Raw genomic sequence first — 23,087 nt, 5'->3', positions numbered from 1 at the left:
GAAACAGAAAGCTATTTGCCTCGAATGATCTTGAGATTAACTCACTTGGTTAGAAACCTATTAAACAACTTCCCACAATTTCCAACTCAGTGAAGGAAACCTATATTGGAAACAGTCTCTAGACCGTCAAGGTCATTAGAAAGCTGACCAACATTTAGGATCCTCAGAAGAAAAAGAAGGTTGCCAAGGACCTAGACAAAATTGAGACTTGAGAGGGTTGCTGTGCATCCAGAGTGTATGTAGGAGAGTTGGTATTTACAGACTGGGTCTGCCCATTGGTGTAGTCGGCAGGAGTAATGCTAGAACTCCTGAGACAAGTAAAGCTCATTGTCATGCAAGATAGCTATCTGGAATATAGGAATTTAGGTTGCTGTTTTGAAGATTTCTGGAATCCTTATATACAATGTAACACTACAGTATTCCAGTGATATAGCTTCCGGTTGAGACAGGAGCACACTATAGGGTTTTGGAAAAGTTAGGAAAGATACTAATGAATCTGGGAGGAAAAGGAGTAATTTCTTCTCAGTTTGAGAAATGTAAGCAAGATGCTCAGGTTTGGGGGGCCACGTCATACCACAGAGGAGAAAGGAAAAAAATGGGGAACATAGAAACACCTAAGCTCTTAAAGACAGGCCTGAGCACTTGGTGGATCACAGCAGAGAAGTACATCAAAGGGAAGAGAGCCAGAGAGAGAGAATTCCCATTGGAGGAGCAGTCTCTTTGCTGTTGGGCCAGAGAGCCATGTCTAAGTTTCAGAGCAACCCTAGGAAAATGCATAGAGAACCAAGATACAGTTGGGAATTCTAGAGCGAGGATAGATACAGGACTAAACGCTTCCATTTATGCTTTAGGTTACATTTTGTACTTGATTCATTAACACGTTCATGGGCTTATTTCCTCATATTCATAAGAGAAAACTAATTTCCTAAAGGGTTTCTCAATCTCGGCTCTATTGATATTAGGGGCTGAATAACTCTTTGCGAATGTTGTCCTGCATACTGTAGGCTCTTCAGCTGTTTTCCTGGCCTTGACCCACAAGACAACAGGTGCACCCCACCCTCCCAAGTGTGACAACTTAAAATGCCTATGCATGTTGCCAAGTGTCCCCAGCCCCTAGGGAGGAAGGGGTGATAAAATTGCCACTGGTTGATAACCACAAAGAGAGACTATTTCAAATAATAATTATTTCAGATGAAGACTATTTGGTACCATCAAATTTGATTTGAAAAGGAAAAGAAAAAGAGAAAAGAAACCTACATAGAATTAATCACATTCTGTGTTCAATAGATACTAAAAGTTTTAGGTAAACTTTGAAATCATTCAGATTAGTTTATATCTGGGTAGGTTCAAAACCAGAGAAGATTCAAAAGCAATATAATATCTGGTTTTGAAAATCTCCTTTAAATTGTGTTTCTTCTAAATCAACAAAATTAACAGAATATGAGTTTTCATTTTATAATATAGAACTGGTTGTTAAGATTATAACCTCACGCACACATGAATATGCTTTTTTGCCCCATTTCAAAGGTACTGCAATCTGATCAGTTAAATCTGATTAAATAGTATTACTCTTAAAGGTAAAAGTGTCTTGTAAAGTCAGCAAGCAGAGAAAATCAGTACGTATTCAATACACACAAAATAAATTTCAGGCAAAGCTTTAATTTCACAACCTATCTTCTGTCTATACATAGAGATACACATACTTATTAATAAAAGTACTACCTATACTAGTAGAAGAAAATGTTCATAAAAACTCGAAGGGATTTTTTTCATACATTGAAAAAGCTGAGTGCAAGGAGTCCCATGCCACCACTCATACAGGTCCATGGTCCCAAGGAGGCAGTGTGGTGTGGCCTGTGCTCACATCAAACTGTCCCTTTAACTCCAGACAAGACCACCAGTCTGACCCTCACCTGATTTATCTGTAGAATCTTCAAATTCCACGAGGAAGGAGTACCCGTTATTCCAGACGTGGAGGCAGGTGGTCGGGTCGTAAGAGATGGTGAGCGGTTTTAAGCCAGGATCATAGACACTGTCCCTCCACCGGATGTTGATGGGCGACTGGCGCTCGCCCGCTGGGACCAGGTCCACGCTCTCCCAGAGCGGGTGCACTAGGAGAAAAAGCACAGCGGGGCCATCATCAAGACGTCTGCTATGTGGGATCACACACGAGGCAATTCGAGTTGTGGGGAGTGTGTCCAGGCCCATGGAGTCTACCTCTTAGGAATTAGCCACCTGGGGGCTAAACGGACTGATTAAGGCAGAGGACAAAGGCAGCTCAGAGAGCACCTTGCACGGGCACAGACGTCTGCTGCTTTGTCAGACACAAGCGGCTCAGTCCACCCTCTGATTTCACCCGAACCAAGTGCCACCCGCTCTTGTGGTAACAGTAAGACGCGTGCAGATTAGCACCGTGTGGAAGGAGGGTACCTTCAAATGAGCTGTTTTTCTTTATTGATAATTTTCTGAGCCCCACTTACCAAACCAAGTTTACATACAAATACAAATCAATGAAATTTCCAATAATGAATTATTTCCAACAAAGGAAATGTGGGAAGAAGAGGAAGAATTTTTGGAAAGCAAATGTTGAACCAAGCACTGTAAGTTTTTGATCGCTTGGCTGGTTGAAATAAACACTTTCGTGGCATGCACCTGTAATTTAACTTGCAGTTTTGAAGATCTCTGGATTATTTACACAATGCAATATTACAGTCTTCCAACTGAGATGGGGGAGACAGTCTTGGGTTTTAGAAAAACTAACACAAATGCCAAAGAATCTGGGGAAAAGAAGAGTACTTTCTTCTAAATTTGAGACATGTGAGTAAGATGTTCAGGGTTTGGGGGCCATATTATACCAAGGAGAAGAAAAAACAAAAACAGGGGACACAGAGACACCTACATCTTTAAGGACAGACTTGAACACTTCCTGAATCACAGCAGAGAAGTGTGTCAGAGGGAAGAGAAGCAGAGAGATGAATCCCTTTGGTGGGATTATATGGTCCTATATAAGTGTGTATGCTGAGTTCATCTCCTATATAAGCAAACTGTGAGGATTAGGCAACCATCCTACAAAACCCGGGTGGAATATTAGTACTGCTAAGGTCCCTCGAGTTCTGTCACATACATAGCTATGGACATTATATATTAAAGTGTCCATGCACAGTTTGTTCCCCACAGACACAATATAGCACTGACGATGATTTTTCTACAAAGAGCCAAGCACCAGGTCTTTGTGCTAAATTCCTGATAAATCTCAGCAGACTTCCTGTAACATAGACAGAGCAGCTGCTGAGACATCCATGCATGATGTGATAGAACCCATGTGCATGATACGGCGTGCTCCAGTTCTCTGCCCTTTAGTAGCACCACGGACACAGAAGAACCAAGAGCAGCAGGACAACCAGAAGAAATATGAGTTGAGATAAATCATTACCAACAATGCTCTGTACCTCACTCCACCTCTAAGAAAGAGTCTAAGGATTTGAGAAAGTGATGAGGTAGCTGTGACTTAGTCAATCTCCTGTGTGTATGATGGGGTCCCTTGACACTCCACTTTTCATAAAATAAAACAAAACCAAACAGAAACTTACCACTGTTTACTCTTTAAAAATTTTCTTTTTAATGTTTATTTATTTTTGAGACAGAGAGAGACACAGCATGAACAGGGGAGGGTCAGAGAGAGAGGGAGACACAGAATCCGAAGCAGGCCCCAGGCTCTGAGCTGTCAGCACAGAGCCCGACGTGGGGCTCAAACTCACAGACCGTGAGATCATGACCTGAGCCGAAGTCGAAGTCGGATGCCTAACCGACTGAGCCACACAGGCGCCCCTACCACTGTTTACTCTTACAGAGAAGGCATCTCTTTCTGAGCTAGCTGCCCCAAAGCTAGAAATTCAAGATCTTAGCCTTGTTATTTTTGGAAAAAGAGCCCCAGCAGTATAGACAAAGCTCTTCAGGCAGTTACTAGAATAGCGATTCTCAATGAAGGGAGCAATTCTGCTCCCAGGGGACATTTGGTAATGTCTGCAGATATTTTTGGTTGTCGCAACTAGAGTTAGGTGCTACTGACATCTAGTGGGTAGAGGCCAGGCATGCAGCTAAACATCCTAAAATTCCTAGGACAGGCACCCACAAGAAAGAATCGTCTGGCCCCAATTACCAATAATACAAAACTTGACAAGTATTTGTCTTGGGCTGAAAGATAGAGGCAAACTCAAACTATCCTCTTTTTCGTTTTCTTTTTTCATATAGCTCAGTACTCCCATCCCTAGAGAAATCTGAACCCAGGGTTTTTGTTTTTTTCCCTTAGTGTAAAAGAACTGGTGAAGAACGAGAATTTATTTTAGAAAAGAATGACAACTTTCTGTTTCATAAATCCTAAGTGAAAAATACATATGAATTGTTACAATACAGTCACAATCTGATTACAATGCAAATTCCTTGCAGACAGGAGCCATATCTTCCTCCTCTGTTTGTTCCCCTATAGTGCCTTATTGAATATGTGTCCTTTCATTTTCATATTGATTATCCATCTGCCATTTCTGGAATAAAAAGGTCTATTTCATTACCTGTGTAATATTTTTTAAACTTCTAGAATCCCCTAGAAAAGCCCTGATTCGGTTTGATTATTTTTTGTTCTGATTTTAAAACTTTTAATTCCAATTTAGTTAACATACAGTGTTATATTAGTTTCAGGTATACAATATAGTGATTCAACAATTCCATATATCAACCTGTGCTCATCCTTAAACCCTATCACCTGTTGCACCCATCACCCCCCACCCAACTCCCCTCTGGTAACCATCAGTTTGTTCTCTATAGTTTAAGAGTCTGTTTCTTGGTTTCTCTCTCTCTCTCTCTCCTTTTTTTCCCCTTTGCTTGTTTGCTTTGTTTCTAAATTCCACATATGAGTAAAATCATATGGTATTTCTCTTTCTCTGACTTACTTCACTTAACATTATACTCTCTAGCTCCATCCATGTCCTTGTAAATGTCAAGATTTCATTCATTTTTATCACTGAATAATACTGCATTGTATATGTGTGTATGTGTGTGTATATATGTATGTGTATATATACCTTTTCTTACCCATTCATCTGTCGATGGACACTTGGGCTGCTTCTGTAATTTGGCTATTGCAAATAATGCTACAATAAACGTAGTGGTGCATGTATCCCTTTGAATTAGTGTTTTTGTATTTTGGGGGTACATACCCAGTGGTGCAGTTGCTGGGAACTAAGGGGTAGGTTCCTTAACATTTTGAGGCATCTCCATATTGTTTTCCACAATGGCAGCACCAGTTTTGCATTGCTACCAACAGTGGAAGAGGGTTCTTTTTTCTCCACATACTCGCCAACACTTGTTGTTTCTTGTCTCTTTAGTGATTTTTGTCTCTTTCTTGTTTCTTTAGTGATTTTAGCCATTCTGAAAGGCGTGAAGTGATATATCATTGTGGTGTTGATTTTCATTTTCCTGACGATTAGTAATGCTGAGCATCTTTTCATGCGTCTGTTGGCCATCTGTATGTCTTCTTTGGAGAAATGTCTGTTCATGTCTTTGGCCCATTTTTAAATTGGATAATTTGGGTTTTTTGTTTTGTTTTGAGTTGTATAGGTTCCTTATATATTTTGGAAACTAACCCTTTATCAGATATGTAATTTGCAAATATCTTCTCTCATTCAGTAGTTTTGCTTTTTAGTTTTGTTGATCATTCCCTTTGCTGTGCAGATGCTTTTTATTTTGATATAGTTCCAATAGTTTATTTTTGCTTCTGTTTCCCTTGCCTCAGGAGACATACCTAGAAAAATGTTGCTATGGCTGATGTCAGAGACGTTACTGCCTGTGCTCTCTTCTGGGATTTTTATGGGTTCAGGTCTCACATTTAGGCCCTTAATCCATTTTTTACTTTATTTTGTGTATGAACTGTGGTCCAGTTTGATTCTTTTGTATGTAGTTGTCCAGTTTTCCCAGAACCATTTGTTGAAGAGACTTTTTCCCACTGCATATTCTTGCCTGCCTTGTCAAAGATTAATTGACCATATAATCATGGGTTTATTTCTGGGTTTTCTGTTGTGTTACATTGATCTATATGTCTATTTTTGTGCCAGTACCATACTGTTTTGATTTCTACAGCTTTGTAATATAATTTGAAGTCTCGAATTGTGATACCTCCAGTTTTGTTCTTCTTTTTCAAAATTGCTTTGGCTATTTGGAGTCTTTTGTGGTTCCATATAAATTTTAGGATTTTTTGTTCTAGTTCTGTGGAAAATGTTGTTGGAATTTTGATATGGATTGCATTAAATGTGTAGATTCCTTTGGGTAGTATAGACATTTAAAAAATATTTATTCTCCCAATCCGTGAGCATGGAACGTCTTTCCATTTCTTTGTGTCATCTTCAATTTCTTTCATCCATGTTTTATAGTTTTCAGAATACAGGTCTTTCACCTCTTTGGTTAGGTTTATCCCTGGGTATCTTATTTTTGGTGCAACTGTAAATAGGATCAATTCCTTGATTTCTCTTTCTTCTGTTTTGATATTAGTGTATAGAAATGCAACAGAGTTCTGTACATTGATTTTGTATCCTGTGACTTTACTGAATTGATCTATCAGTTCTAGTAGTTTTTTTGATGGAGTCTTTCCAGTTTCTGTATGTAGTACCATGTCATCTACAAATAGTGAAAGTTTTACTTCTTCCTTCCAGATTTGGATCCTTTTCATTTATTTATTTTGTTGTTGTCTCATTAGTGTGGCCTGGACTTCCAGTACTATGTTGAATAAAAGTGGTGAGAGTAGACATCTGTGTCTTGCTCCTGACCTTTAGGGGAAAGCTCTCAGGTTTGCCCCATTGAGTATGATGTTCACTGTGAGTTATTCATACATGGCCTTTATTATGTTGAGGTATGTTCTCTCTAAACCTACTTTGTTGAGGGCTTTGATCATGAATGAATATTTTACTTTGTCAAATGCTTTTTCTGCATCTATTGAAATGATCATATAGTTCTTATTATTTCTGTTATTGATGTGATGTATCACGTTGATTGATACTTCAATATTGAACCACCCTTGTATCCTGGGAATAAGTCCCATTTCATCATGGTGAATGTTTTTTTTTTAACGGATTCTATTTGCTAGTATTTTGTTGAGGATTTTTGCATCTTTGGTCATCAGAGATATTGGCCCATAGTTCCTTTTTTTGTGGTGTCTTTATCTGCTTTGTATCAGGCTGTTTACTGGCTTCATAGAATGATTTTGGAAGTTTTCCTTCTATTTTTTGGAATAGTTTGAGAAGAATAGGTATTAACTCTTTAATTTTTTTTTTTAATTTACTCTTTAAATGTTTTAAATTTTGCCTGTGAAGCCATCTGGTCCTGGACTTTTGTTTGCTGGAAGTCTTGATTACAGATCCAGTCTCTTTGCTGGTAATTGGTCTGTTCAAGCTGATTCAATTGTAGGATGCCTGGCACCAAGAGACTCTGCAGGACCTTCCCCTCTGAGATACTCAGACTGTGGCCCAGGAGTTGAGAATTCACATTCTTCAAAACCAATTCGTGAGGGTCTCCTGTAAAGACCAGGCAAGAAGGGGACTAACAAGCAGATCCCCAAGACGATCCCTCCTTTCACCCTGACTCGTCCCCCACCCCATTCAGGAAATGACCAGAATCTATTCTCACCCATGCAAACACCAGCCCCCAAATCCCAGACCTATTCTTTCATTGCTCTTTTATGGCCTTGATGCTTCTGTCAATTTATGTCCTTCGATTCACGAGGTCAGCTTCTGGAAGATTTTTGACCCCCACTCCCACCCCAAACCTCCTCCTCTGGAACCCAAACCATCCCCCCACCAGGGGCCCTTGTCTACTGTGGCCTTAGGGAAGACAACTTTTGCCAACGGTTTGATCTGCTAAAAATAATTCACATTTTGTTCTCCTCTCCCATCCTCTTCCTCCATGTTAACAAAATACAGAATGAAACAATATCTTGGTAGTTGCTCATACTTTCCCCCCAAATAGGAAGACGATTACGTGTTCTAACAGTGCCTTCATTTTCAGGTTATTCTTGTATGAAGAAAATGAAATAAACAGAAACCGTGATTTTATCAACCATGGTTTCAGTGAGTAGAGGTACACCGTCATCATGAAGGAGTCACTAATCTATTGCTGACAAGCATCAACATCTCTTTAGATTCCATGGAGAAAATGTGCTCGGTTTTAGTTCCTATTAATAGGACTAGTCCCGGCTTTGATTTCTTTTGTGCCTGTACCACCCTATGTGTCCAGCCTCAGGAGTGTCCCTCTTTCAACTCCTGAAACACAGGAAGCACGTTCCTGCCTTGGCCCCTCAGTTCCTGCTCCTCCCTCTCCTCAGAAAACACTTTCCCCTCACTCAGCTCCCATCATCTGTAAGTCTTGGGCTTTACCGTCAACTCCTCAGTAAAATGTTCTCTGGCTACTCTTATAATATGATCTTCTTATTTTTTGATCATAACACTCTGATTTTTTTTCTTTCAAAAGATTTATTCCACTGGTATAATTATTATTGTATTTATATGAAGGGTAGCAGAATATGCCATTGTAGGGAAGGACAAATAAGTTTTACTCTACCCTTCGAGGTCCTTAGCTGAGACACCCTCCCCCCACTGTAATAAAAATATAGATTAGTAGGAGAAAAATTTTTAATTATCTATTTCCTGACTGGAGACCCACAGAGGTATGAGACTCCAATGGCAGTCAGGCAATTGAGGCTTAAATAACAGGGGAGATAAGGAAAGGTGCAGAGGCCCAAGGCTTCAAAGGGGAGGAAGGCAATTCACAGGAAGGTGAGAAGAGAAAATGCAGGGGAAGCCAAGTTTGCCCTTCCAAGCAGGTAAGTCTCTCTAAAGAAAAAGCTGTCTCTGGTAATAACTCTCCTCCTGGTCCAGCCCCCCCTTTTAATGTAAATTTCCCTGATGAAAGGATAACTTCTACTCTCCTTTCAGTGCTTCTCCTGTATCTTCAGTTTCTCAAAATAATCAGCTCAAAGTAATCCTTATGCCAAAGAGGCATATTTTGAGGTGGTGAAGGGTAGCAAGATACACCATCCCATATGCCTCTTTGGCACAAGGATTATTTTGAGCTGATTCTTCTGGCAACAGCCAACACAGGAGAAGCTCTGAAAACTGAGTAGAAATTACTCTTGGTGTAAGGGAAATCTCCATTTATAAGGGAAATCTCCCTGTGCATGGGTGTCTCCCTCTCTGTACCAGGAGAGAAGGATGACTATACATCACCAGGAGCTCTCATCAACAGGAAAAGGCTAGACTTAAATCCACCTAACAACCATGCCCTTGTTCACTGTGCTTTGTTTGGTAACCTCCCATAACTGCCCCCCTCAACATCTTTTGTCTTTAGCTGAAGATGGTATTTAAGGTGATGGCTGCGGCCATCTCTGGGAGCTTCTCAGTCTTCCTAGGTCTCTCCCATGTGTCCAGGAGGTGTACAGGTTACTAAACTTGTGTTTGCTTTTCTCTTGTTAACCTGTCTTTTATTATGGGTGGTCTCGGCCAAGAACTCAGAAAGGTGGAAGGAAAATGATTTGTTCTCCCCTACACACATACACGTAATTATCTGCCTCTCCCACTGCTCCACAGTCTACAGCTGAGCTGGCTTTCAATCACTGCTTGTGCACTGAATGTACAAGATAAAGAGCATCCTTGAGAAGGTTCCAGTCCCCTTTTCTGTTTATTCCTAGTACGCTACTGATCACCACATTACTTTTTCATTAAGGATCTTTCAGGTTTATCTCTTCCGTGCCTGGCCCATGACCAGCAGCCCAGTTCAGGCCCCTACACCCCAGACTTCATACCATGCTCCTTGATTTCTTTTCCTGCTCTCTCATTCCCCTTTACTCCATCTTCCCAAACTTGGGTTTTGACATTAGCTCCCACCAGGTTGACCTTTCCTTCTTTTGAACTCACATCATGTTGACTCTAGCCCTTTTCACATCCAACCATTGCTCGTGCAGTGTGCATTTGCTTTATCTGCTCACGGGGCCCGTGTCAAGGCCTCAGTGTTAGGGCCTGTGTCCTAGACTTCTTCTACAGCCTCCAGGCTGAACCTGGTACCAGGCACAAAGGAGGCACTTAATGCTTATTTTACTGATAGAGAAAACCAAACAAGTTGATACCAAGGCTCTCTACCCTTACCTCACTCACACCAATAGTCTCTCCAACCAGGCAAGCAGGTTTACGCCAGTAAACCTCCTTTGTCCTACTGGAGGCATCTCACGATGTTGTGGGAGACTGGAAACACCATTTTCACCATATGACCCTTACTACCTGTGAAATGAAGGTCTTTGCTCTCTTAGACTGATTTTGGGAGTAAACTTCTGGATCACAGGGACAGATCACCTGTGCCCTCTTTGGACGCATCTTGCATTTTCGGTTAACCATTAAGGCTTATTGGTTTCCGTTGCTATTAATAGATCCCACTCATCAATGGCCAGACAATGGAACCTTTAAGTTAGCTATATTTAAAAGAAAAATATTCTTTATAGAGAGCTCTCACTTGTCTTACTAGTAAAAATCACAGAAATTAGACTTAAGAATTTTCCTTTCTATGTAAGATTTATAGGGAGCACTCAAGGCCTAATCTCCAGGCTTAAAGTATGCAGGTAGCCATGTGAATCCTGAAAGCTAGGAAGTGAATTTAAAAAAAGCACCTGAAACTACCAACAAGGCTGGCTTTGATTCTACCTTCCAAGGATTGCTAATCGGGCCCTGTCAGCTTCAGGCATTCCAATGCAATGTCCTTTGCAGGTGTTTCCTAACCCCCTACTACAAAAGAATTCATGTCTTCTGGACAGCAGCAAGATGTTTTAAATTATAAAGCCCTTTTAGCTCCACTTTGAAAAGATCCAACTAAATGTAGCGATAAAAAGAATGACTACACAAACCCCCTTCACAGGAAACAGGACCAAAAATTTCTCCTAGGCCCTCTTACAAATGATCTGTAAAAAGCATTATTCAGGGATTAATAGAAGCCCGTGTTGAATTATGTACCCAGAAAGAAGGGTTAAAATGCTTTCTTAAATGTGAGAATGTTAAGATGCTTTATACAGACTTTATACAGAGAAAAATCTTTTCATTCCTATTTTAGTTAAAAACCTCCCTAATTTAGTTAAAAGGACAGGTCAGTCTTTTGATATTCGGGCTGTAATCTAGTTCTTTGAGGAATTAAAAACAACTCTTGGTCTTATAAGTCTCTACAAACCCAGAAATGCAACTCTAGAAGCCAGTCAAAGCCCACCTATCTTTACCAATCCCCAAACCTCACCTATTCCTCTCAAAGTATTTGTGGATATCATGAAAGATCAGGATATTAAAACAGTGTCCTGTACTTTTTTTTTTAAAAAAGGTAAATTTTAAATCACAATTATCCTGAAACTCGGAAAAAACACATTTTTTTGCATTCATCCTGTCCCTTGAAATCATACATCTTACATCTTTAAAATGTAAACACATCCCACAATTGCCTGAGACTGAAGAAATAAAAGGGAAAAAGAGGTTTTTTAAAAATACAAACTTCTAGGGGCACCTGGGTGGCTCAGTCGGTTAAGTGGCCAACTTCAGCTCAGGTCATGATCTCACAGGTTTGTGAGTTCAAGCCCCGCATCAGGATATCTGCTGCTTGCTCGGAGCCTGGAGCCTGCTTCAGATTCTGTGTCTTCCTCTCTCTGTCCCTCCCCTGCTCTCTCTCTCTCTCAAAAATAAACATTAAAAAAAATAATAAAATAAACTTGTAAAAGAGTTCTATTTCATTGGTTTGTAGGCAAGTGCTTATAAGAATTGAGTATTCCAAAACTCTGGAAGATAGAAACCCAAATGCTCTGTTAAGGATATGTGATCCAGGGAAATATCCAGTACTAAAGCTAATTTAAGGTTGTTGGCTTCATTAAAATAAAATTGTCTTTAGCATTGTGCATTAAATATAAGACTTTTGGGGCACCTGGGTGGCTCAGTCGGTTAAGCGGCCGACTTCGGCTCAGGTCATCATCTCGCGGTCTGTGAGTTCGAGCCCCACGTCGGGCTCTGTGCTGACAGCTCAGAGCCTGGAGCCTGTTTCAGATTCTGTGTCTCCCTCTCTCTGACCCTCCCCCATTCATGCTCTGTCTCTCTCTGTCTCAAAAATAAATAAACGTTAACAAAAAAATTTTTAATGTAAGACTTTTGTCTGTGTTTAATGAAGGTCGAATGGGTTCTTGTTGTCTCTGTTGCAAATGTGTCAAAAACATTAGAGTAATGGTTAACTTTGTCTAATGCTTCATGAAGTTTTGTGGGTAACCTGAACATAATTGTTCTAAGAACAAGTAGAGTAAATAGATATAAATAAGATTAAAAGGTTTATAGGTAAGCAGGGTGCCTGGGTGGCTCAGTCGGTTAAGCGTCCAACTTTTGGCTCAGGTCATGATCTCACGGTTTGTGGGTTTGAGCCCCACATTGGGCTCTGTGCTGACAGCTCAGAGCCTGAAGCCTGTTTCAGATTCTGTGTCTCCCTCTCTCTCTGCACCCTGCCCCCGCTCATGCTCTGTCTCCCTCTGTCTCAAAAATAAATAAACATTAAAAAAACATTTTTTTAATTAAAAAAAAAAGGTTTATAGGTAAACTTTTGGGTGGCTTCCAAAATGTTTGGTAGCCTGAAAATTTGGAATTTTGCTAAGTTACATGATGAGTTGATTTATTGAATTATCTGCATCATTTCCAAATAAGATAAAATAATGAAACATTAAGTAGTAAACGTAGATCTGTCTACTTTTGCTTTATTGCAGAGCAACTAAAGACAAATATGGTTCTATTAGTAAATTTGCTATGTGATTTCTTTAAGAAATTGTACTATGAAAAAATGCATGTTTCTAGAAATTATGGAATGTATTCATAAATTTGCGAATCTAAAGAATGTTGGTATAACAAAAGTTCATAATTGCTTAGTACTTAGTGAAAACTAAGTTAGAAGCTAAAGTTCCTAAGGGTTAAGAATTCTAATAAATGTAGTTACATCTACTAGAAATAATAAGAAAAATGACTCTGTATGCAAGAAAAGTAAGATCTGTGTTTTGGGGAAAAATATGAGGAATGGGAATACATTTTTGTTGAGGGACAAGAAAGTAATTTCTTCCTAAAGTAAGACTGGTTATTTAAAGAAGGAAAACTTAGGACAAACTCTGAATGTAAACAGAAAGTTGTAGAAGGTTTATGAAGAGGGAATCTTTAGAAGGGAATTTTGTGTATGGTCAGTACTAGCTAAGATTAGAATAAGTTTAAGTAAGTAAATGGGTTTCAATGACAAAAATATACTAACGCAAAGGTAAAATTCTTGTTTTCTCGTTGTTAAAAAATTTTTTCTTAAGCTATTGATCTGCTCTTAATAAAACACTGTAAATGCTTTTATCTTTAAAGTTATCTGACTAGAAAACAAGGATTCTGTATTTTGCCAAAATTTTCTATGTTTATGTGATCTTTGATTTACTTTTTTAAAAAACCTGAATCATAATATTTTTTAAAAAAACCTAAATTTGCTCACAGCTGTGTAACCTTCTGTATTTGTCTTTGGTATCTTTTTCGTCGCTTTGGTTACATGGATAATTAAATATTGTTTCATAATGATCAGAGATCCTATTTAATGAAATGTTCAAACCTTTTGATATTTTTTTACATACACCCCAAAATCAAATTCTAAAATGACTACAATCTAACTGAGATGTTTGAGAGAACTCCTGGAACATTTCAAAGATTTTGTGAAAAATTAAACTAATTAGGCTTATTTGATGTATTAAATTAAATGAGAAGCATTGTCAAATAAGTGACATTAAACCCTGTTAGATTATATTTGTGTAAGATATACAATTAAAATAAGTGTCCTAAAAACTATTTATAACACCCCTAGAAATCTGATGTCGTGGTATGTTATCTTGAAGTGCTGTGTGTTAGAGAAATAATCAAATTTCCTTGTGAACTGCATCATACTGAACTCTAATCAAATCTTCAGCCATGGCCATTTTTAACTCTTGTCATTGACAGTTACTGTTTTACACTGGGATGTCACTGCAAATGTATTTCATCTTCAGTAAAACTCATTGAAAAAACTCTTGAGCACAGGTTTCTGATAACCTTAAAATCATAAAACAGAGGGGCACCTGGGTGGCTCAGTCGGTTAAGCATCCGACTTCAGCTCAGGTCATGATCTCGTGGTGAGTTCAAGCCCCGTGTCAGGCTCTGTGCTGACAGATCAGAGCCTGGAGCCTGCTTCAGATTCTGTGTCTCCCTCTCTCTCTGCCCTTCCCTTGCTCATGCTCTGTCTCTCTCTGTCTCAAAAATAAATAAAAACATAAAAAAATTTTTTTTAAATATAATTTTAAAAAATCATAAAACAGAACTAGGTAAGAATCTCTAAAACTAGTGGAAAAACTGGATTCAAGCAAAACAAAAACATGGGACTCAATGAACTGAGGATGATAATTATAATTTTGGTGACTTTTTGTTTAAAATATATCTGACTTTTTGAAATGGTTTGTTTTTCTTTTCTTTTCTTTTTTTTTTTTTAAAGTTTTTATTTATTTTTGAGACAGAGAGAGACAGAGCATGAGCGGGGAAGGGGCAGAGAGAGAGGGATACACAGAATCTGAAGCAGGCTCCAGGCTCTGAGCTGTCAGCACAGAGCCTGACGCGGGGCTCAAACTCACAGACTGTGAGATCATGACCTGAGCTGAAGTCGGACGCTTAACCAACTGGGCCACCCAGGCGCCCCATGAAATGGTTTGTTTTTCAAGATTGAGGAAATCTTTTCTCTTAAGCTAACTGACCTATAATAATTTGATAAATTATATTGTTATAAACAGAATTGAAACATTTATCTTTTCTCCCTACCTGAACCCTCCATAATTCAGAAAATGAGTATTATTATATTTTTAAAAACTTTTTTTAAGTTTATTTATTTATTATGAGAGAGAGAGAGAACCAGCAGGGGAGGGGCAGAGAGAGAGAGACAGAGGATCCAAAGCAGGCTCCACACTGACAATGGAAACCCTGAATGCAGGGCTCGAACCCACGAACCGTGAGATCATGACCTGAGCCGAAGTTGGACGCCCAACTGACTGAGCCACACAGGAGCCCAAGTATTCTTATATTTTTATGGCAATACATTTATTTGCATAAGGTCAATAAGAATCTGTTCTCCTGTAACAGGACACAATTGGAAACATAGGTTATATTACCAAGGCTTTGACTGGAATGTAATATTTGATACTTATATAGATTTAGATATGACCAGACAGCTTTAAGGAACTAAGATTGGCTTCATGGAGCCAATAAAGCCCCCTGGAAATATTGGCCTTAATATTAACCTTGCTTACAGAGTTCCCAGCAGCCATACCAGATGATAAAGAAGGTTACTTCCTGACAGGTATATGGGAACCTCAGAATATTTGGAGAACCTCAAGAAGAGAAGAATTCACCCAAATCTATAGGTCTTACAGGCAAAGTCTGGCAGGTATTTGGTGCAAGTTTTGGCTTGGCTTCTGGCCTTGATGCTGCTAAAAATACAACTAGAAATTCCTTATGAAAAGTTCCAGCAGGAAGAACAAATATTCTCAAAATGTCTATACTACCGAAAACAATCTGCATATTTAATGCAATCCCTATTAAAATGCCAACAGCATTTTACACAGAACTAAAACAAATAATCCGAAAATTAGCATGGAACCACACAAGACGCTGAATAGCCAAAGCAATCTTGAAAAGAAACAACAAAGCTGTAACTGTCACAGTCCCAGATTTTAAGATATACTACAAAGCTGTAGTAGTCAAAACAGTATGGTACTGGCATAAAAACAGACACATAGATCAATGCAACCGAAAGAGCCCAGAAGTAAACCCACTATTATATGGTCTATTAATCTATGACAAAGGAGGCAAGAATATGCAAGGGGAAAAAGTCTCTTCAACACATGGTTCTAGGGAAACTAGACAGCTACATGCAAAAAATGAAACTGGACCACTTTATTCCACCATACACAAAAATCAACTCAAAATGGATTATGGACCTAAATGTGAGACCTGAAACCATAAAAATCCTAGAAGACAGCACAGGCAGTAATGTCTCTGACATCAGCTGTAGCAACATTTTTTAGATATGTCTCCATGAGGCAGGGGAAACAAAAGCAAAATAAACTATTGGGACTACGTAAAAATAAAAATTTCTGTACAGCAAAGGAAATGATCAACAGAAGTAAATGGCAATCTACAGAATGGGAGAAGATATTTGCAAATGATATCTTTTTTTGAGAGAGAGAGAGAGAGCATGTGTGAGTGAGGGGAGGGACAGGGGAGAGAGAGAGGGAGGGAGGGAGAGAGAATCTTAAGCAGGCTCCACACTCAGTGTAGAACTTGATGCGGGGTTTGATCCCATGACTCTGGGATCATGCCTGAGCCAAAACCAAGAGTTGGCCACTTAACTGACTGAGCCACCCAGGTGCCCCTGCAAATGATATATCTGATAAAGGGTCATTATCTAAAATATATAAAGAAATTCTACAACTCAACACCCAAAACCCAAAAAATCCGATTTAAAAATGGGCAGAAGACATTTCACCAAAAAAGACATCCAGGTGGCCAACAGACACATGAAAAGATGCTCAACATCATTCATCATCAGGAAAATGCAAATCAACACCACAATGGCTGTATCACCTCACACCTGACAGGATAGCTAAAATTAAAAAAAATACAGGAAACAAGTGTTGGTGAGGGTGTGGAGAAAAAGGAAGTATTGTGCACTGTTGGTGGGAATGCAAACTGGTGTAGCCACTGTGGAAGACAGTATGGAGGATCCTCAAAAAATTACAAATAGAATTACCATACGATCCAGTAATGGCACTACTAGGTATTTACCCAAACAATACAAAAACACTAATTGAAAAGATATATACACCCCTATATTTATTGCAGCATTATTTACAATAGCCAAATTACGGAAACAGTCCAATGGCCCACCTATAGGTGAATGGATAAAGAAAAAGTACATGTATACACAATGGAATGTTGCTAAGCCATAAAAAAGAATGAGATCCTTTGCCATTTGCAACAACACAGATGGAGCTAGAGAGTATGATGCTAAATAAAGTAAATCAGTCAGAGAAAGACAAATACCATATGATTTCACTGATATGTGGAATTTATGAAACAAAATGAAGGAACAAAGATAAAAAGAGACAAACCAAGAAACAGATTCTTAACTGTAGAGAACAAACTGGTGGTTACCAGAGGGGCAGTGTGGGGGGGGATGGGTAAAGTAGGTGAAGGGGATTAAGAGTACATTTATTATGATGAGCACTGAGTAATGTACAGAATTGCTGAATCTCTATATTTTACACCTGAAACTAATATAACACTGCATGTTAACTATACTGGAATTAAAATAAAAATTTTTAATGGTAAAAAAAGGTAATTAAGCTTGAAATCTTGAAACTAGATATTTCCTATTTTTTTAAAGACTCCAATAATTTCGTAACAACAAGGAAAAGTTCCAGCAAAGGAGATTTAAAGGAAACTACATGGCCAATCAGTGTTCTTGTGGTGGTTCTGTAAATAATTAGGCCAAATTTTTAAAACTAGACTTACTTTGTAAACAAATATTAAATTTGACTATCTTTGGTAGAAATCGGGGTGATTACAGAAAGGAAAAAGTATGTTTCAATAACACACCTATGTAAATACTAGATTCTAATACTGTCTGTTACAAACAAGGCTAGCTCCTAATTTCTTCTAGTCCCTTCCAATGCTTTGCTGCAACTGTCCAAACTAATGCTTTTGATTTTTGTTCCTCCTTTCTGAATTGGATTCATTTGAGAACTAAAACTGCCCTTTTCCCCCCCCGAAGCCCTGCAAAATAAATATAAACCACCTGATGTAAGTTCAGAGAAATCACAACAGCTCATGTGTAGGCAATCTTCATGCCTGCTCTTCTATTGACCATGCAAAAATCACCACAGACACTCAGAACTACAAACCAGGAAGTTCTGTCACACTGCCACTGCCTGCTCTCACTCTATCTGAAGATGCTTCGAGCTTGACATCTAGAAATCCTCTCCACCGGCTATCCTCAGAACAAAAAAACCTGATGTATATTTTGACCTAATGAATAACCATTGTTTTTCTTTTGTTTCCACAGAAATGCCTGTTGTTTAATACCCAATGACTTGAACCAAAGGCCTAATTTTGAAAACACATCTGCATCATGGTAGAGATGAAATGAACTTAGCTGAATTGACCTACTGTCAGGACTAAGACTGGTTCAATGAGATGGAACAATTTGCCAGCTCAACTTTTAATGTGTAGAAACTTCAGGCAAGTTTCAGAGGAACGAACTGTAGGGGCCACGTGTAGGCTGCCCCAAGATAGGCCACTTTGGCATGAATGCTATTTTGTGTTAAAAGCAAATAACCCCAGCAGATTCAGGAAAAGCTCTGTACCTCTCCCTCAACTGCTTGCTTATACCAGGAAGAGAGCTACTAATAAAGAGTCCTCTTTACTTAAGAGACTGATCTTAATAGGGCAACCTTTGTTTTCCAAACATCTCTTCACACCTTCCTGCTAATGGTCTTCCTCCCCTTTGTCCTCAGACCCCTACCCCTCTCTGTAGCTCATACAAGCCTCATGTTGCCTCACTAAACTTGGAATTTTCATGTCTGTGGATTTCCCTTATGTATGCTATTAAATTTGATCTTCCTTTAATCTGTCTCATGTCAATTCGATTCTCAGTCCGGCTAGCAGGAACTGGGTAAAAGAAATGCTTCCCCCTTAACAGTTCATATGATCACATCTACCCATTTCTCATTTCTTAAAATCCCACAGGCTCTCAAGATCACTTCGAGCCCCTTCCCAGACAACCCCACACTGCATTAAGCATCCCTTGATATCTATTCTCTGTACCTGCACTACGTAATAAGGTAACCACTCACCTTGCGTGACTGTTCAAATTGAGATGTGCTATAAATGTAAAACAGCGAGGGACCTTAAAGACTTAGCACAAAGCAATGTAAAATATTTCATTTAGAATTTTTATACTCATTTCATGTTAAAATGAGAATATTTTGGATATGCTAGGTTAAATATTCTTCCTCCCCAACAAATATATTGGCAAAAATATTTTTAACTATATACTATACATATATTTTAAGTTTATTTGTTTATTTGTTTTGAGAGAGAGAGAGAGAGAGAGAGAGAGAGAGAGAGAGAAAGAGTACAAGTTGGGGAGGGGTAGAGAGAAAGGGAAAGAGAGAATCCCAATGCGGGGCTCAATCTCAAGAAAGTGAGATCATGACCTGAGCTGAAATCAAGAGTCAGACACTTAACCAACTGAGCCACCCAGGTGCCCCTTTATATACTATATTTTGCCTATGTTTTTGCTATTTTAGAATGAATTTTCCCATTTTATTGAGATGTAATTGACATTATTTGTTCTTTTTAAAGATGTAGTTTTAGAAAATACAGAATTGCCTATATGGCTCTCATATTGGTGGTTCACATTATTCATCTACTGGACATTGTTATTCTAGGCCCTCATTGTTTTTTTCTCATTCGCCTTGCCCTGTTACCATCCTTTTTCTTGAGCTGTACAATTTTCTCATGTGATTGAAGACCATCCTAGTAGGCCCGAGGGCTTAGCACAGTGATAGGATACACAGGGACAGCCCCCTCCCATGTGATATTGTTAGGGATGATCACAGAATCATAAATTGTCTTCTCAGAGCATGAGGGCTCTAAAAGGCACTTTGATGTTGAGCCCAGGTAACAGCAGCATACACATGCAGTCAACAACACAGAAGACTAAAGGCCACAGTTCCTGGGGGTCAGTTTGGGGCTGTTTGTTAGCTCCTTGTTGCTGCTGATACCCCTGAAGCTATTAATACAATTCCAAGGGGCTCTTAATCAGCCTATTGTTTCTCAAGGTTATTTGAATGTTAATGAAAAACTCTATCTGGGGCATCCTGAATCTGTATTATTTAGGGATTATTAGAGTTCTTTGTGAACACATTGCAAAACAAACTTTTTGCTACTATTGTCCTCTAGGATTTTTATCCTTCAAAATTAACTGGAGAAATAACAGAACAACTTTCTAACACAGTTCAACTATAATACAGACCAGTCCTGTCCAAACAGAACTTTCTCTGATGATGGAAATTTCCATTGTGGTAAGTGCTAGCAACATGTGGCCATAACATTTTAATACATTTATATTTACATGAAAATACACACATAGGGTTAGTGGCTAGATTTTATACAGGGCAGAGAGTGGGGCACAGAGAAAGTGGGCTCTGTGCTGACAGCAGAGAGCCTGATGTGGGGCTTGAACTCACGAACCATGAGATCATGACCTGAGCCAAAGTTGGACACTTAACTGACTGAGCCACTCAGGTGCCCCTATACAGTGCCATTCTATTCCATGTTGTCCTAAAATAATATTTCTCTTCCATCTAAACATAGAGATCATGAAAAATAAGAATCAATTAAATAATAACAAATAAAAATACGTACTATTTCAATTCTAGATGATATTCTTTATATTTAATTAAGAATTAAAATTATTAAATTTATGTCGTTTTGGTCTCAGATCACATGTTTAATTTTTTAGGACTTTATTTATTCATTAATTTAAGGTACAGTGATTTCCCATTTACCCCTGCCCCCACACATGCAGCATCCCCCATTATGACCAACCCCCACCAGAGTGGTACATTTGTTATAATTCATGAACCTACACTGATACATGATAACACCCAAAGCCCATACGTTACATTGTAGTTCACTCTCAATGTTATATATTCCTTGGGTTTGGACAAATGTATACTGATCTGTATCCATCATAATATACACAGTATTTTCACTACCCTAAAAAAATCCTCTGCTCCACCTATCCATCCCTCCCTATACTCTAACACATGGCAACTACTGATCTTTTTACTGCCTGCATAGTTTTGCCTTTTCTAGAATGCCATACAGTTGGAATCACACAGTTTGTAGCCTTTTCAGATTGGCTTCTTTCACTTAGTCATATGCATTTAAGGTTCCTACATTTCTCTTCCTGGTTTCATAGCTCATTTCTTTTCAGTGAGGATATAAAATTCCATTGTCTGGATACACCATAGATAAGGCATCCATTCAAGTACTGCAGGACCTCTTGGCTGCTTCCAAGTTTTGGCAATTATGAATGAAGCTGCTGTAAATATCCATGTGTAGGTTTTTGTGTAGACATGAGTTTAAAACAATGCTGGGTAAATACCAAGGTACATGATTGCTGAATTGTATGGCAAGGATATATTTCGTTCTGAAAGAAACTGCCAAATTATCTTGCAGGGTGGCTGCACCATTTTCACCAGCAATGAGTAAGAGTTTGTGTTGCCCCACACCCTCATACCCACTCGGTATGCTCAGTGTTCTGGAATTTGGCCACTGTAATAGGTGTTTGGTGATATCTCATTATTGTGTTAGTTTGTATTTCCCTGATCACAGATCACATAGTGGGGCATCTTTTTATGTTCTTATTTGCCATCTATAGATCTTCTTTGGTGAGGTGTCTGTTAAGTAAGGTCTTTGATCCGTTTTTAGTTAGACTTCTTTATTGTTGACTGTTGGGCTTCATTTTCTGATCTACTCTAACACTGAATGTTTTATGTGACAATTAACATAAATTTCAGTAGAAGATATACTAAGTGAATTTGATTTTATTTTCATCTTGGGTAACAGGGGCAGGCTTTTAGCTTTATTTTATCAGACTACAAGTCCTCAAATTAGGACTGTCAACACTGTCTGCTACTTGAGATAACAGTGAACAGTGATCTGAGTCGACAGCCAATGATTCCCTGGGAGGTGAGAAGCGGGGACTGAAGGTGAATCCCAGAGCACAAGGCCCTAGTGAAATGCTGCTTCCTGAATTTGCCATATCCTCCTACTTCATTTACTCCTCATTCCGCTTACCCCAATCTTTTTTTTTTAAATTTTTTTTCTTAATGTTTTTATTTTATTTTTGAGACAGAGAGAGACAGAGCATGAGCAGGGAAGGGGCAGAGAGAGAGGGAGACACAGAATTGGAAGCAGGCTCCAGGCTCTGAGCCATCAGCACAGAGCCCGACGCCGGGCTTGAACTCACAGACTGTGAGATCATGACCTGAGCCGAAGTCGGACGCTCAACCGACTGAGCCACCCAGGTGCCACCCGCTTAACCCAATCTTAAAAATGGTCACAAAAACATCTGACGGGGGCACTGTGCCTATGACGATAAGGACAGTGATGATGATAATCGTAGTACTAGGAGTAGGAGTACTTGCCAACACAGTCCTCACTGTATGGCGGCCACTAGCTACAGGCATTGCAGGTTATCTTTTCTAGCCCTCAACGATCTTGGGTCATTCTTGGTCACACAAGTACACAACGGGGCCTTCTGCAGTCGTATTAAGCTGCCAGTGGCTCAGAGCAGCAGAAATTACAATATTCTCCCCAGTGAAAACAGGAGGGGCAGAGCAATATGCCAAAAGCAAAACCAAATCATGACTGTCGCCTGTTTCTCTTAGTAAGTTAAAAACAAGAACATCTGATGTGAAAAATTAATCAAGGAAAGCCCACACCTCCCCAAGCCACCGCGTTTTGTTTGTCGGCACTAAAAGAAGCAAGACATATGTATGTTGGACTTTAGACCTTTATCTTTCAACTCTCTGTTTAAAAAAAAAAAGTAAAACTTTGGTAGTTACATAAATATGACTCTTTTTTTCCATTTGAAGCCTCACACCACAAAATGCCAGTGTTGAGAATAAGCCAGTCCCAGTAGGATGTGGGTCTGCTGGTAGGAAGCCACACCCAGCAACCAGAAATTTATTATGACTCCGACCAATTCATTTTAATGAGAACATTGTCAATGTTAGAGGAAACAAAGTAAATTCATAATAAAAATGCATTTGTGAAGAAGTTTCAAGTCCTTGGATTTAGCTAGATTAGTACTACTGATATAAAAACATTCCTTTCTTACCTTCTTTTTTTAGTATGTGCTTATGATGTCAAAAGAGA

The 23,087-nt window shown here is 39.0% G+C and overlaps 1 protein-coding gene across 3 annotated transcripts in view; it reads right to left on the bottom strand.

The window, feature by feature from the left end:
• Positions 1 to 23,087, bottom strand: part of CA5B (carbonic anhydrase 5B) — a 51,283-nt gene that overhangs the window by 17,076 nt on the left and 11,120 nt on the right. For all 3 annotated transcript variants that reach the window (XM_042973994.1, XM_042973995.1, XM_015542111.2), the window contains one exon: positions 1,914 to 2,111. In XM_042973994.1, the coding sequence (XP_042829928.1) occupies positions 1,914 to 2,111 (198 nt within the window). The remainder of the gene's footprint in view (positions 1 to 1,913; positions 2,112 to 23,087) is intronic.

Source organism: Panthera tigris, chromosome X, assembly GCF_018350195.1.
Source record: "Panthera tigris isolate Pti1 chromosome X, P.tigris_Pti1_mat1.1, whole genome shotgun sequence".
Classification (NCBI taxonomy): Eukaryota; Metazoa; Chordata; class Mammalia; order Carnivora; family Felidae; genus Panthera; species Panthera tigris.
The sequence above is the reverse complement of the archived record's forward strand: the minus strand, read 5'-3'. Positions and strand labels throughout refer to the sequence as shown.